A 16,911-nucleotide genomic window follows, 5' to 3' on the forward strand; every position below is an offset into this window, starting at 1 on the left:
AAAAAAAAAGGCCAAATGCGGATGATATGGTGTAACCTGACACGCAGTAAATAATGACACTGGTTCATCAAGACATTATAGCTCTAAACTACAGCTAGAGTTATCATAGTAAAAGAAAAAATCTGTTTGGTTTTTAATAATTAATAATGCTAATTAAACCACTAATCAAATTTCATGGTATTCCCAAATTTTGACAGAAAATAGTGGAAAAAAACCTTACCTAGCGCTTAACAGAGAAGTTTCAGAGAAAAGAGGTTGGGCACGGGTTATCTTTGGATGTTCACACTAGTGTGGAATTTTAACACATAGTGACATTAATCAGGCACAAGTCAACCCTTACACGTTAGAATCCAGCCCAGAGTATCTTACAATTTCAAGGATGATAATAAATATCAAAAGTAGAGGGCTTCCCTGGTGGCGCAGTGGTTGGGAGTCTGCCTGCCGATGCAGGGGACACGGGTTCGTGCCCTGGTCTGGGAAGATCCCACATGCCGCGGAGCGGCTGGGCCCATGAGCCATGGCCGCTGAGCCTGCACGTCCGGAGCCTGTGCTCCGCAACAGGAGAGGCCACAACACTGAGAGGCCCGTGTACCACAAAAAAAAAAAAAAAAAAAGTAGAACACAGCCGCCAATAACAACAGCACATGTAACAATAAATCCAGACACAAAAAGCAGTTATTATCCTGTAATTTGGATAGCGTGCCAAAGGAATCACAATACTCCTCCTTGGGGAGTCTGGTAGGCCTCACGGTGCTGGAGAACACTGGGCCCTGAAGGCAGAGACCGGACTCTAGGACTGCGCTCACCAGCGGAGTCTTAAGGCAAACGCAACAGCTGAGGGTCAAGCTCAAGAGTCCACTTTGCAGGTGAAAGAGCCTTAAACAGCCTTCAGATGGGATCGTCCTTTCAGAACCTACGTCCTGAGAACCTGCCATAGACACTTACCCTACACTGTAACAGACAACACGAAATCACGTTCTCCAGGGGCTGAGACGGACACGAGCCAGAGCTCCTCTGGGTCACTGAATATTACTGATTATTATTATATTAATGTTTTACTTGGAAGTCAAAGGAGTATCGTGAGTTTATGGAACTTCACGTTTCCTTGTTCACCAGCTAAAATCTGAGTGAACCAGGGAACACATCGCGGCCACGTTAACAGGGAAGAAACATAATGAATCAGACATAAGATGCCTCAGTGTAACTGATTTTTCAAAGCAACATCACGCGCCACCAACACAACCTGGAGAGTCCCGCCAGGGAGGCGAGGGTGAGGACGCTTCTAGACACAGGAGCCCAACGTGAGGCAGCAAGACGAGCTGAGCCCCACGCGTGTGCTGAGTGATGCGGTTCTTACGACGCACCGTGACATGCCCCACGTAAGCGCCAGGAGGTGCTGCCCACGGGCACCCTGCAGAATGGCAGGAACACCGCGGGCGACAGGCTGCAGAAGCTCCTGTGCGTGACAAACTGTCAACTTCGTTCAAGAAGAAGGAAAACAAGAGTTCGCCACAGGTCGTTTATCCACCCTGAATCTTCTGGAGATGCATGTCGTAAAGAGGCTGCCCAAGACCACCCCGGAAGACAGAGGACTGACCACCGAGGACAGGAGCGGACGCAGCGGCCTCGGCGGGAGAAACGCTCTGCCCAGCGGCGCTCATCCCCGCAAGGTGGTTCAGCTCAGTACAGATGTGGAGCCACCCCAGCCACCGGACTCGGCTCCTCCTGCTCTGCCACCGACTCTGCGCCTGGGGCTCATCACCTCCTCCTGGGTCTGCAGAAAAGCTCCCCACAGAGACGGGGAGGACGGCCCTGATGTAGTCAAGGTCTAAGGGCAGCCTCAGAAAAGCGTGGCACAGTATGACAAAAACGGCTCAAAGCCAAGTCCATGAAACGAGCCAGAGAGTTCTGAGCTGTGTGACCACAAGGGGCGTCAGCATGAAGTCAAAGGGCGACGTTAACAAGGCCTGTCTGACTGCAGTACCGAGAGGGCCTCCCCGCCCGAGACTCCGTCTGCTCTGGCGGGTGCAGTGTGACAGTGAGGGCATCCTCTGCTCACTCATCAGAGCCTGGGCTCTCGGACAGACCAGTAAACCACAGGAAGGTTCGGGCTGACGTGGGGCACCCACTCCAGTGGAGGGAGCCGGCAACCCAGGGACGGTGAGCAGGCCATCAGAGTGCCTGTAAGGGGGCCACTGAGGTGGGAGGGCGTCTGGGTGTGTCCCCGCGAGGGCTGAGGTCCCAGTTTTAATTAGGTGGCTGTGATACTTCTCATCACAGTTACAAATGAGCAAAGCTCTGAAGGACAACTGACGTGTGGGAGAAGAGCTCAGGGCAAAGGGACAAGCAGCGCAAAGACCCTGAGGCAGAGAACACCTGTGCGAGGGTCAGCAGAGGTCAGGGTGGCTGCTGCAGGGGGAGCAGGAGAGCAAGGGGGGACGAGGAAGAGGGGAGCCTGAAAGGTGCTGGGTGAGGGGCCAATCCGTGGGGCGCAGGAGGCCACCTGCAAGGTTGGAAACAGTGGAGAAACAACCTGATCTCCTGCGAACGAGGATGGCGAGTTGCCAGCATACACGGGACACTTCAAGCTGCGACGCTGCGTGAGCACAGACAGGAGCACGGGAGCGGGCACAGTGAGAGCGGACGAGGACCCAGCCCCAAAGGGAGAGAGGAGGAACCTGCCAAGGGTGGGGGGCAGAGAACCAAGCGGGAGCCGTGCTCCAGAAGCCGAGGGAAGAGGTGAAACAGGAGAGGAAGAGAGACAAGAGTGACAACGGTCCAGCGCGAGCAGCAGGCACGGGGTGAAGGGTGACCTCTGAGAGCTCAGCGTCCGCCCCAGACAGTGCAAGCCGTCGCTCCCTGACTCGCGCCTGCTTCCCACGGCGCTCGGTTTTACATCAACGCCGTCCCCAGTTGGAGGGAGGCAGCCTGGGGAGCTGGCAGGGCTCTCCCTCCTGCCCCAGCCCGAGGTCTCCACATGACCCTGTCTGCGCGCGCATCCCTCTGCCCTCATGAGCCCACTGCAGGGGCGCCTGGGGTCCCTGCCCGCCGCCTCCCCCGTCCACACACCTTCTCGATGTCCACCAGCTCCGTCTCGTAGATCTCCGCGATGGTGATGTGGTGCTTGGCCGCGATCGTGAACCTTCCCTGGGGAGGAAACAAAGCAGTCACATCCCGGTTAACTGTGAGCTATCTCGAGGGTTCCACCCCACGGCCGCTCAAGCAAGGCATGTCTTACCATGTCTGTGTAAATGTCGATGGCTGCATTTAAGCAGTTGATAGCCTCTGAAGCGAAGGCATTCAAGAAAGACAATGAAAAATCCATTCAGTCAGAGGGTTCGCTGAGCCTGTCTTCCTGGCTGCTTCTACATGGCTAAGGGGCCCCGCTGGGGCGGGGCGGGGGCAGGGTGGTTGGCAAAAAGCAAACACACGTCCAGCCCCTTGCGGAACCTGTCCACGGAAGTGTCATCAACACCTGCCAATCTATCCACTAAAACCTTAAGTGCAGTGCACTCCTCACTGGTATCACGTGTATGTATTAATTTTGAAAGACAGTACTTTTTGTACAGTGTTAAAAGACGCTAACTTTCGGTGTACTAACAAATACCAATAGGAAGAAAAAATCTAATAAACGAGAGTGCTAATGACACTCATTTTCTGAAACAGTGAGCCGACAGCTTCCCACCACACGGTGGCGTTTACAACGCTGGCAAGCGGTTGGCGGCTCCAAGTTTACTGCTTTTGCTCTAAAGAGGCAGCAGAGCAAAAAGGCCTGACCGAAGGATCAGAAAGACAAGTAGATTAGTGAAAATAAAAGCAATTTCCCCCTAAGCTGCATAAGAAATGTGGATTGTTATGCCGTTAAAAATACAGAAAAATAGAAAAGCTACCCACAAAACCCGCTCAAACCCCCGGCTAGGAATTTGATGCCCTTTTCCTCCCTGTGTTTTCTGGATGCATTTCTATGAGCACTGACGTATTGTGAATTTCAGATTTCGGCTCTCCACGGTTCCTCAGCTGCCGTGAGAACATTTCCCAGGTCAGTGAGACACCCTGACGCCAGGGGTTCAGTGCCTGCAACACACTCTGAAATACTGACGTGAGGTGATTCTACTGTGCACTTAGGCTGTGCCCAGTTTTTCCCTTTGGAAACTAAACTGTGGCTAATCCTTATACCACAGTCCTTGAAATAGCTTGTTTCAGTGTGATATATTCACAAGAGCTGGGATTTCTGTGTTCAAACGGGCTGCTGAAACAAGGAGGGAGGTTCCACAGCCACCAGTGCACGTGTGGAGGGAGGAGATGAGGCCTTCAATCGCTAAGTGTGCGCTCCTCTAACTCAAAAAGAAAGAACGTCTGCAAAACTTCACCTCTTCAAATACCCAAGATCATTCTTTCCTCAAAACCTAAAGTGTTTGAAAAACACTTTTTAAAGAAGTCACATGAATGCTGTGTGAATAAGCTGTTTTCAACTATAGGATTTTACGACCTCCCATTAACTGGATCTCCACACACACTATTCGGGAGCGAGGGAACACTCGTTTCCTTTAGTGAGCGATGTACACACTCACACAATTAAGGTAAGACTTGGATAAAATTAACGCTAATTTCCAAAAAACTGTCCATAACGCAACTCCGCAATGGAGTTCAAGGAAATGGTGTGGAGCACTAAGCTGGATAAATTTAATAGATTTCGCCTCATAAAAGCTTCAGTTAAAAATCCCCAAATCTCCACCGTCCTGAAGCACGAGCATCTCGCTCTAGCAGCACAACCTGCGTGAGGTCCAGGGGGCACGGGACAGAGCGCGGCTCACCTTGGGGGTCTGCCTTCTTGTAGGCGTTCCCAGCATCCACAAAGCTGGTGGCGGAGTCGTGTTTGCTCTGCAGCTGCATATGGAGCTTGGCTGCCTGACAAAACGCATTTCCTGCAGCTGAAGAAGATAAATGACTCAGTTAGCACAGAGGAGCAAGCACCCTGCAGAGCGGCCCTGCTCCAGGAGCCCGGCCCACGCCCACCTGGGGAAGGCCCCATCCCTGACAGCAGCACACGTGCCTGTGACCCAGTGCACCTTGGGTGGTCACGAAGACGCCCAGGACCCAGGGGGACAGCAACAAGGGCTCCTCTCAGCCCCAGGCCTCCTTCCACACTGACCGCCTGGCGGCGGGTGTTCAGCTCTGTCCCCGGCACAGGCCCCGCACCAACAGGGTGTCTCCGCGGAGGCATGAGGCCAGGAGGGCCCGCAGGCGAGGATGAGCACCGCCCATCTCTCTGCGTCCACTGGCTCACCTGGCATCTCCGGAGAAACAGCGACAAAGGCTCCCAGAGCAGGCTCTCAAGGAATGAAGATGAGGCCCACAACTTCTAAAGTCAAAGCTCTTTCCTAAGTTTATGACAAAGTCTGACAGAGACCCATGGGGTTGAACTGTGCATGTCCCACTTGGTGTGGAACTGGCACACCTCCCTGTAGTCACACGGGTGCTGTCCGGGGGCACAGCGTGAGAGGTTCATGCACTCAGCTCTTCCAGAAAAGGTTCTGGATCAGGAAATGTGGCTTCTGGTGGGGCTGAAATGGAGGAACGAAGGAGGAAGGACCGGACTGGGGCGGAAGAGGTCAGGCCCGCCCAGGAGGCTGTGAAGGTCAGCATGGGACCTGGACGAGGATGAACCCACTTCACCACTAGGTCCTCAAGCGCAGGGGAGAACCAGGACTGGGGGTGGCTGATGCGGGTCTGGAGTCGGAAGTCAGGACCAGCAGGGATGGAGGAAGAGCTCGCCCCATTAGGAAAGGCACGACCAAGAGTATCACAAAACCTCCTGGTACTTAAAAAAATTTTTCAGTCATAAACGTTTCAAAGACATTCAGAAAAGTATAAAAAACAGTGACAGACGCCTAAGAACCCTGATGGTATTAAACATTTACTTTAAATTTCTTTTCAGAAACAGAACAGTCAATTCCACTGAAGCTTCAGTGGCTCTCCGTGTCCCAACCACACTCCCAGAGGAAACTACGTAATTCCCACTGTGGTTTCTGGACCTCCACCCAAGGGAGAAGAGGCAGCACAAACCCCTGAGCCAGCCTGCCCAGATTCAAGTCTTGCTCTGCGCAAGACAAAAGAGCGCCCAGGCACTTCTGAAAATATTTACCCACCAGCATGGCCTGGGCCCTGCCAGTCCAAGCAGACACTGGCCTGCGGCTGCAGCTGGGACTGCAGAAGCCTGCCCGCCAGGCCTTGACCCCTACCTTGGTGGACCGTGAACCCAGAGGCCCAGAGGAGGGGCCAAGCCACTGCCAGGGTGGTGGGCAGGCACCCAGGTCCTACGGGCAGCTGTGAACTTCCCGGTGGCAGTTCAGGAACGTAGCGGCCAAAGAGTGGTTCTGATGGGCTCGGCCTCAGAAGCGTGTAGCCATCACTTGGACCTTCTAGGCAAAACACTCAGAACAGCCTGGCCCCAGGCACTTGCACGCATGTTGGCCATTGTCATTATCACACGTAAATGTCCTTAGAGAACACCTGTGCTTTGCTGTGTTTAAGTGTCATCGTTTCTTTTACAACCGAATCCTCCCCCTCCCACCAATAATTTAGTTTTTGACAGTTTGTGCTGGCCGTCCCAGAACCAATCGTGGTCCATCCTTCCCTGGCTGAGGATAACAGCACGGCATCCAGGCTCTGCCGTGTTGGCTCCACTTCCCCGGATGATCTATTTTCTTTTAATAAATTGATTGATTGATTTTTTTGGCTGCGTTGGGTCTTTGTTGCTGTGCGTGGGCTTTTCTCTAGTTGCGGTGAGCAAGGGCTACTCTTCGTTGCGGTGCGCGGGCTTCTAATTGTGGTGGCCTCTCTTTGTTGTGGAGCACGGGCTCTAGGCATGTAAGCTTCAGTAGCTGTGGCACGCAGGCTCAGGAGTTGTGGCGCATGGGCTTAGCTGCTCCGTGGCATGTGGGATCTTCCTGGACCAGGGCTCGAATCTGTGTCCCCTGCACTGGCAGGAGCATTCTTAACCACTGCGCCACCAGGGAAGTCCTCCCCAGACAATATTAAGAGCTTTGATTTTACAATTTCACACTCCCACCTTCCAAAACTAGGTGCTGGCTCACTTTTTCAGTCTGCACACTTACTCCAAACACCGCTAAAAATGCCAGCTCCATCTCTCCAAACTTGGAAGTGGTTTAATACATGCTCCTTCAAAGACAAAGTTACACACTTTCTCAGGCCCAATTTCCTCAACTGTAAACATCTAATACCTGCCAGGATGACCTCTCAAAATTGGAGTAGCAGATGAATTACTTTATAAAAGAACTTCTAAAACTATAAACAAATGCAGTGGTGCCATGATCACCAACCACTAGGACATGGAAGTCATTTCAAAGAACCTGATTTTTTTTCAGTTTCTTATTTCATTTTTTAACCATTTTTTAAATTGAAGTAGAGCTGATTTACAATGCTGTGTTAGTTTCAGGTGTACAGCAAAGTGTTTCAGTTATATATATATATATATATATATATATATATAGATTCATTTTCAGATTCTTTTCCATTATAGGTTATTGCAAAAGATTGAGTATAGTTTCCTGTGCTATACAATAGGTCCTTGTTGTTTATCTATTTTATGTATAGTGGTGTGTATCTGTTAATCCCAAATTCAAAGAACCTAATACTTATTAATTCACTACACAAATATGCTGAGTATCTATCGTGTTGCACATACTGGTCCAGGGCCTGTAGGTAGAGCAGAGATAAAGGCCAGAAACACCTTGGCTTTCTAAGGTTTATGTTCTAGCGAGGAACAGCACATAATAAAAGCACAGACAATACAAATGAACAAATGTACTTCATTTATTTTTGCTAGATGGTGGTAAGGGCATCGGAGAAAAGGGAACGGGGTTTCCCAGAAGAGAGGACTGCTATCTTTAAAAGCGACGGCCAGGAAAGACCTAAGACGACGATGACATTTGTAGAAGGACCTGGAAAAAACAGGGACTGGCCACGCCCTACTGTAGGGAAGAGAGTGCCAGAGGGACGGCACAGCACAGGCAGAGCCTCAGAGGAAAGAGCCAGGGAAGGAGTGGGTGGGCAGGAGAAGTGTCCAGAGTCGGGAGGGGATGGGAGATTGAGTAGATCCTGAAGGGCACCGTGAAGGACTGTAGTTCTGATTTGAAATAACATGACCTGACTTAAGATTTAATGGGATTACTTTGTTTTCTTCATTAAAACACACTAGGAAAGTAAAGAAGCAGGGAGGTAACAGTCCAGGCAAGAGATCACTGGGGTCAGGGTGGGGAGAGCACACACGTCCCCCTCGGTTACATAACCGGTAATGTCCTGCTGAAAGGCATTTCCAAAGTTTAGAACATCTGGTCACCAAATAAATAAAGGGTCTTTTTAGATAAGATCACTTTTTACGTATGATTACAGGACCTGAACCAAACAAAAGATGTGAATGCTAATACTCTTTTCTCCTCCATTTTAAAATACATTATAATTCAGGTATAAATGCACTTCGGAAACAGAACATACCTTTTTAACCTACAACTAAACCTATAAAAATAATTTTACAGCCAGAAAAGACCTTTTAGGGTCATCCAGTTCAACAGCATTTTCTTCACTGAAATGATTTTAAAGTGTCAGCCTTAGAAGCAAGGGGGGAAATCATCACACCGCACACCTCACGCTTACATGATGCGATGTGTCACTGACATCTCGATCAAGCTGGGAAAGCACACGGGGAGACACACTTAGAGAGGGCAAGACCCTGCCTCAGGTCATCCGCAGGTGTGAGGGGCCTGGAGACCCACGTCCTGCCCTGTCAAAGGCTGTCTCCACCTGCACTACAGAAAAGCCCCAGCACAGAACTTCTTTCTCCAGGGGTAGAGGATAAATTTGTTTCTCAAATCAGTGTTAGAACAAGCCATCCCCTCTCAGAACAACGAAAAGAATTCTGATTTTATTTTGTGTAATTTCCCCCAGTAGAAAACATTATGTTAGAAACTGACGAGTCTGTCAGGGTTTATAGAAATAACACCTCCCACTGCTGCATTTCTCAGTGGATTACAACCAGTTATCAGAGTAAGGAATGGTTAGAAATTCTCCACCAAGGTTTAGGTAAACAAACACAGACTCTCCTGTTTATCCTACTTGTTTTCAATAAGTTTTACTACAACTTTCATTCCTTGCGGTACTGAATTTATTTAAGCACATTAATAAGAAGCAAAGATTACTATTCTTAAATCCAAGTAACTTTAAGTCTTTTTAATCACCACATGCCCACTGTATGAAATGGTTTACAGACACTAAAACAGACACGGCCTCTATGCTTAAACTTCAGCCAGGATTTCAAGCTTTGTTCCCTTGGATCAAGGCCCCCCCTCTCCCGGTCCACAGCCAGCAGTTTTTCTAAGGGGAAGGCAGACAGTCATTTCCTCCTTCAAAGTGATTTTAAAGTTATTTGCCTAAAAAGCAAACAAACAAAAACTTTATACATACCACTCCAATTCTTAGCCATCTTGAACATATTTGCAGCTCTGGTATACATTTCACAAGCTTCTTCTATTCTTGTGTTTCCTCTGAGAAAAATTAAAAAATGAGGTTAAGTTTTACTATAACAACCATCCACATCCCTAATCCTCCCCTCCTCCCTCAAACAATAAACATTTAATGAGCACTTACTATATGCCAGACCAGCTTTAGAGAACCTTAACAGCTGTTCAAAGGAGTTACTCTAATTATCCCTGCTGTCCAGATGAGGAAACTGAAAGCATAAGAAAGTAGCCACACAGCAAGGATGCCACAGAACTGAGACTCAAATACAGATGTGGCAGGACTCAGGGCTTACACCCTCAACCAGAGTCTTTTCCATGCTTGAAAACTGAAGTTTTACTCATTCTGAGAAATGAGAAGTATATTTTTCAAAGGAAATTAGGATAAAGACATCTTGACACTTTTAACATCCAAGAGTTCAGCACTATGTTTATTCAGACTTAAAAGTAAAAACAAAACCCAGGGCTTCCCTGGTGGCCCAGTGGTTAAGAATCCGCCTGCCGATGCAGGGGACACAGGCTCGAGCCCTGGTCCGGGAAGATCCAACATGCCGCAGAACAATTAAGCCCGTGCGCCACAACTACTGAGCCTGCGCTCTAGAGCCCATGCTCCACAACAAGAGAAGCCACCGCAATGAGAAGCCTGTGCACCACAACGAAGAGTAGCCCCCGCTCGCCGCAACTAGAGAAAGCCAGCACATGGCAACGAAGACTCAACGCAGCCAAAAATATGAATGAATGAATGAATGATACTCAACATCATTAGCCATGAGAGAAATGCAAATCAAACCACAAACGAGCTATCGCTTCACTCCCACTAGGCTGGCTAGAATCAAAAGACAGATCTAACAAATGTCAGGGAGGATGTACGGAAACTGGAACCCTCACATACTCCGGTGCAGGCGGCAAATTGTATAAAAAGCCACTTTGGATAACAGTTTGGCAGCTGCTCAAAGGGTTAAACATAGTTACTATGTGACCTAGAAATCCTACTCCCAGGTACATACCCAAGGGAAATGAAAACATCAGTCCACACAAAAACCTGTACACAAATGTTCACAGCAGCGTTACTCATGACAGACAAAAATGGACACAACCCAAACGTCCATCAAATGATAAAGGAGGTACACACACAATGGAGGAGATCAGACAATAAAAAGGAATGAAGTACTGATCATACTACAACGTAGACGAGCCTTCAAAAAACATAATGTGCAGTGAAGAGCCAGTCCCAGAGGAGCACACCATTCACATGAAAGGTCTACAACAGGCCGGTCTACAAAGACAGAAAGCAGACTGGTGGTTGCCTAGAGCTGGAAGTGCTAGAGAAAAATGAGGGGGGAGGGTACAGAGTTTCTTTCTGGGGTGATGAAGATGTTCTAAAGCTGCTTGTTGCGATAGTTGCAAAACTTGGTGAATATGCTTAAAACTACTCAACTGGACACTTTAAACAGGTGAATTGTATGGTAGGTGAATTATATCTCAATAAAGCTGCTCCTCTCCCCTCTAAAAAAAACCCCTTTGGAAGCTATGTCACACAACCAATGATAGGATGGCAACAAACCACACCAAAAATGAAGCGTCAGAATAGGCAAAGCCTTCTCTCACTCACACCTTCATGTTTCTTTTTCTCTACTTCAGAGCTACATTTAAAAGAAAAAAAGAGAAAAAAAAAAAAGCTAATTATCCCAATGGAAAATTCCCAACTTGAGAAAGCTTTCAAACTTAGCCACAGCTCCTTGGAGCTAACAAAGGCTTGCCACTTTCTGTGTCTTATTTTTCTAACATGTACCAGGAATCTTGAATTGTAATTATAGTGCAATCATTCTTTTTTTTTTTAATTTATTTTTGGCTGCGTTGGGTCTTCATTGCTACTCGCAGGCTTTCTCTAGTTGTGGCGAGCAGGGGCAACTCTTCATTGTGGTGCGCGGGCTTCTCATTGCGGTGGCTTCTCTTGTTGCAGAGCACGGGCTCTAGGCGCGTGGGCTGCAGTAGTCGTGGCACATGGGATCAGTAGTTGTGGCTCACGGGCTCTAGGGCGCAGGCTCAGTAGTTGTGGCTCATGGGCTTAGTTGCTCCGCAGCACGTGGGATCTTCCCAGAACAGGGCTCGAACCCGTGTCCCCTGCACTGGCAGGCGGATTCTTAACCACGATGCCACCAGGGAAGTCCAGTGCAATTGTTCTTATTAAAGGTTTCCAAATAAAACTAGCTTAATTAAAATATATTTTATCCTATTATTTTCAGAAGCAGGTTCAGCTAGGAATAATAGACCACCTACATTATGCTAGGTTTTATGCTGCATATTTCCACATGCCTTACGTCATCTTCATTATTACAACGACCACAAAAGATCTCCATGTTACAGAAAACTGTACCTGGAGGTCAATGGCTTGCCCAAGGTCATCCAGCCAAGGTCAGTGGTGGAGCTGACACCTGATAACAGGTTCAGTGATGTTTATAAAAATAATGAATGAACCCTGCCTCACCTCTCCTAAAACAGAATCACCAGAAAATTTCTCATGTTAAAAGCACCAGAGAACTCATGTGTCATAAACAGACATAACTTAAAGAATTCATGAAAAAAATATACTTTCAAGTCACTCCAAATGCCTACTGTGTTCTACACCCATGAACGCTGATCTTTATAAGTTTTAAGGACAAATATTCAGAATTCACATTCAAATAATTCAACTGATCATTCCCCAGAGCCCCCATAAGTGAGGTAGCTCCTCAAAAACAGAAACAAGTTTCACTGAGGGAGTCTACATTATAAAGTGATATAGTACAGTACATGGCACCGACCTGCCAGAAATCACTAAGAAAACAAAGTCCTTACCCAGGAGGAGGTCAGAATGCCAAGAAGAGTATTTAACTTCAGGGCTGGAGAAGTCTGAGAGTGTCTAACATCCCCACCCCAGGTTCCAAGGAGATGGGGTGAGAGTCACACGCCTCCCCCAGCCCCCAGGAGCAGCAGAGCTGGGCCCGAGCCTGCCTGCAAGCCCCTGCCTCTCTTAACTACCTTCCCCGGCCCCCACCTGTTCTCATTTTAATGTTTAGGAGGAAAAAAAATCAGCCTGGGAAAAATCACAGCCCATTATTCCAAAGAGCTCCAATGACATCTACACGCAGACCAGCCTATTAATCCTCCACTCATCCAAAGTCTTGCATTTTCCTCATGGTGAGTGAGAGCTATCTGGGAGCAGCGGGAAACTGCAACTGAGCACGTGCGCAGGTGGGGGCCAGAGACACCAAATCAAGAGCCGTGGGGACCAACGACACACACCAAGAGATATGCCCCAGAGAAGTGGGGCAACTGCTGAGGCGGAAAGAACGCTGCTCTTAACCCTCGAGACCTGGCGCAGAAGTGTCCTACCGCGTGACAATCACTGAGCTGTGATGATGCCAAAGCAGGACTAGAGACAGAATTCAGCTTCATCATCAGAACACCCTGAAGGGCTGTCAAACCGTGTGGAAGACTGAACACAGGGATCACTCTGAGTTTCCCAGGGCTAGGAGGGGCTCCTCCTGCTCGTTCACCAGTGACACCACTCCAGCCACCAGGCCGATGCCGGGACAGGGTCCAGCACAGGGCCTGGCTCACAGGCCTCGATCACGAGGCTGAAGACCCAGCGTCTGCATGGAAGAAACAGCCCACATCACAGATTTGCAAGTTCTCCCACGTGTCCCTCAAAACAAGCAAATACAGAAAGCTTCCCGAAAAGAAGTGAAAAATTCAAAGTCTGTTTAAAATACCTCTATCATTAAAGGAAACAGTTTCTCTATTCACAACACTTCTGACACCAAACGTGGGTTTTCTCTGCTAAGCAGCTCTCCAGTTCCCTGCGGCCACCAGGGGGATGTCCTGAAGTGCGGGTTGAGCACCCGCACTTCAGGTGCCCGTTGCAAGTGCTGGGTCCTCCGTTCTTCTGACTGACCGGCTACAAATCAGTAGTTCCCACAACCTCCTCCTCAAATTCGATAATTTGCTGGAAGGTTTCACAGAACTCAGAGAAACACATTCCTATCACTGGTTTCTTATCAAGGACACAGCTGAGAAACAGCAAAACGGGAGACAGGCACAGGGCAGGCGTGTCAGGAGGGCACCCGGAGCCCCCCTCTCTCCGGGAGCCCCCCTCTCCCGGGGAGCCCCACTCCCCCCAGGAGCATCCTCTCCCTGGGAGCAGCACCTCCATGTGTCTCCAACCCGGAAGCTCTCTGAGCCCCATCGTGTAGGGTTTTTACAAGGTTCATGGCAGAGGAACTGACTACCCTGGTGACTGACTCAATCCCCTCGGGGGTGGGACTGAAAGTTCCAGCCCTCTAATCACTGGCTGCTTCCTCTGACAACCAGCCCCTATCCTGAAGCCATCAGGACCCACCTTGAGTCACCTCATTAGCATAACCCAGGTAGGGTTGAAAGGGGCTTATTATGAATAACAAGACGCCCCTCTCACCCTCACCACTCAGGGTCTTACAAGCCTTTACCAGCTCCGTGCCAGGAACCCAGGGTGGAGAACAAATATATATATTTCATATATCACAACATCACAGCCATATACAACTATTTATTCTACTTTTTACCCTCCAACAAGCAATTTACTTTCATCTGATACTTTATATCTGTAATCTCCACAGATTCTAAAACTTGGGAGTTTTCCTAGATAAACTTAACCCTTTCAGGGTTATTTTAGTTCTGGGTTTAATATGTCTGTAAACAGTCCAGCTTCCTCCACCTGATGACGAAGCAGAACGCCTGCAGCAGGTGGAATGCAGAGGCCCCAGGGAGATACTTTTCTTAGTGCTCACTTGAATTCTTATACCAAATGCCTGTAACTGCTTGACTGAAGTCCTCTGCTTTTTCACAAACCAGTAACAGGAGGAGTAGTGCAAGCACGCAGGCCTTGGAGTTGGACTGCCTACCACAAACATAGGCATCTGTCTGCTCCCCTCCCTCCCCGCCCCCCAAGAGCAGACACAGCTCCACGCCCCAGAGCACCGCCCCCAGAGCAGCTGGCAGGAGACAAGCAGGGGCCTCATACTTGACAGGTGGCCTCAGTGCTTTGCCCTGGACCCTGGGATTCCATCTTCTGAGAACATCTCACTTCATTTCCATTTATGTAAGAAAAAATAATCACAGATTCTCAGACACAGGAAACAATCTGAGACATTTAAAGACTGTCTGACAAAAGTATCTGCATTTAAGCATAACTTGCTGAAATAAAGTTATAAGAACAGGTGCAGCAAAGAAAGCTACTTGGACTTTATTTGTAATAGTCCCAATGCCTTGACTTGACATGGGGAGTCACCTCTCTTGAAGAGGAGAGATATGTATAGATTGGACCTTTTAGTAAAACAAACCAAGATTCTTAAATATTACAAGGAAGCCAAAAATAGGAATTACTGGATAAACTCAGAAATGACACACATAACATGACTTGCCAAGAGAAGTTTTTATATTTAATTTCAATCTTTATAAAAATTCAAGTTTTAAACTGAACTTAATCTTTCAGACTTGCGATTCCCATAGGACAACGATGGCTGCCTAAATACAAGCGCATCCTCACATCCTTGAGAACCACACAGATCGACAAGGAGCAGATACAACCACCCGTAATACACCCACGGCAGAACTAGCGGACAGAATTCAACAAGACTTCATTTAAATAAAGACCCTGAACTAGCAGAGACAGGGACACAGCCCCTGCTAGAAATCAGGAGGGGACGCCTGGACACAAGACGGGGTGCGGCAGGGTCCCAGCAACAGCAGCTCACAGACAAGACCCCAGCAAGAAGGGGCCGCAGAGTGGGGTCAAGGAGGCAGGTATGAGACCTGGAGCACCTGGGGGGCTGGAAGGGTGGCCTGGCTAGAGGCGGCAGACTCCAGAAGACGTGCTTCTGCGGGAGGGAGGGGGAGAGGAAGCTTGGCAGTGAAGGGAAAGAAAGCGAGGTGGAAATAAACTCAGGGTCTTAGGAAACGGGAGGAGGCAGAACTGGAGTGGCAGCAAGTCCCAGCCCACCCCCATGACCCTAGTCCTCAAAGAAGCCGCACTAACTACTGCTAGAAGGCGGAGCGCTCAGGAGGAACCAGGCTTCCCATTTTGATCCTTCCCCAAGTTAGGGATACGCAGCAGACCCTCTCTTGTGATGGGTCTGGCAGGGACACCAGCTGCGCTCGCAGTCAGCCATGTGATCACCGACACACTCACAACCATTCTGGACCCAGATGCCCGCTCTGCTTTTCACTTGCAGTACCTATTCAACGAACAGCAAGAGACATTCAACACTATTATAAAATAGGCTTTGTGCGAGATTGTTTTGCCCAACTGTAGGCTAATGGAAGTGTTCTGAGCATGTTTAAGGAAGGCCAGGCTAAGCTATCATGTTCGGTAGGTTACGGGTATGAAATACATTTTCAACTTACGAGGGGTTTATCAGGACATAACCCCACTGTAAGCGGAGCAAGAATAACTGAACCTCTCCGATACACACACACCCTGGATAGAGGGGCAAGTAGAACACCCTCTCTGAGTGGCACATAGGTAGGTAATGGATTTTTCCCAGGGCAGACAAAATACTAGATCCTAAGTAAGAAAACCGAGCGAAGGGTATTAAAAAAGATTCATGGCATAAAGGTAGCCAGTAAAATAAAATTATGAAATTTCCTAAATAAAAAGCAAAGAAAAGAGATCACATGAAGAAAAACTGCAAATAAAACACAATACGGTTGACCCTGGAACAGTGCGGGGTGTTGGTGCGCTGACCCTGGTGCAGCCAGCCCTCCAAACACGCAGTCCCCCGCCCGCACCCTCGCGTTCCACAGATCAGGCAGCACCGCAGTACCTACTACTGAAAAAAACCTGCGCGTAAGTGGACCCACGCAGTTCCAACCCATGTTGTTCAAGGGTCAGCTGTACATAACAAATATAACAAAATGACAGAATTAAAAATCAACCATATGCTAGTCATACCAATAATGTAAATGTGCTGAAGATGTTTAGATTTGCTCACAAATCTAAACAAACAAAGACCAACTCTGTGCTCAATGTGACAGACACAACTAAAATAAAGCTATTCTGAAAGCCTCAAGGTAAAGAGCTGGTCGGGAGTTTGCCAAATATGTCAACCTGCGTTTGCTAGATTTGTTGCAACAAGAAATATCCCCAAGTCTTCCCAAAGCTTCTCCCTCTCTCTCTCACGCTACCTTGTGCTGGTTGTGACTCTGCTGGCTCTTTCTCCGTGGGTCTTCTCTCTGATCTAGAATGCGGCCCCCATCGGGTGTACTCCTCTCATGACGGAAGCACAGATGACCCCTGCAGCTTCTGCTCTCACTTCCTACCTCAAAGTCAGTCCCGGCCACCTTGCCTGGCACTGCG

At 48.6% G+C, this 16,911-nt stretch overlaps 1 protein-coding gene across 4 annotated transcripts in view; it reads right to left on the minus strand.

The window, feature by feature from the left end:
* Positions 1 to 16,911, minus strand: part of NAPB (NSF attachment protein beta) — a 39,744-nt gene that overhangs the window by 13,697 nt on the left and 9,136 nt on the right. Inside the window, exons 2-5 of one of the 4 annotated variants that reach the window (XM_019927562.3) lie at positions 9,484 to 9,563; positions 4,815 to 4,931; positions 3,239 to 3,285; positions 3,070 to 3,147 (exon numbers count right to left, since the gene is read on the minus strand). In XM_019927562.3, coding sequence (XP_019783121.1) covers positions 3,070 to 3,147; positions 3,239 to 3,285; positions 4,815 to 4,931; positions 9,484 to 9,563 — 322 coding nt within the window. Of the gene's footprint in view, positions 1 to 3,069; positions 3,148 to 3,238; positions 3,286 to 4,814; positions 4,932 to 9,483; positions 9,564 to 9,666; positions 9,934 to 16,739; positions 16,887 to 16,911 lie in introns of those variants that run through there. The other 3 variants (XM_019927559.3, XM_033839035.2, XM_019927560.3) reach the window with 3 other exon arrangements.

The sequence above is a fragment of the Tursiops truncatus genome, chromosome 15, assembly GCF_011762595.2.
Source record: "Tursiops truncatus isolate mTurTru1 chromosome 15, mTurTru1.mat.Y, whole genome shotgun sequence".
Lineage (NCBI taxonomy): Eukaryota > Metazoa > Chordata > Mammalia > Artiodactyla > Delphinidae > Tursiops > Tursiops truncatus.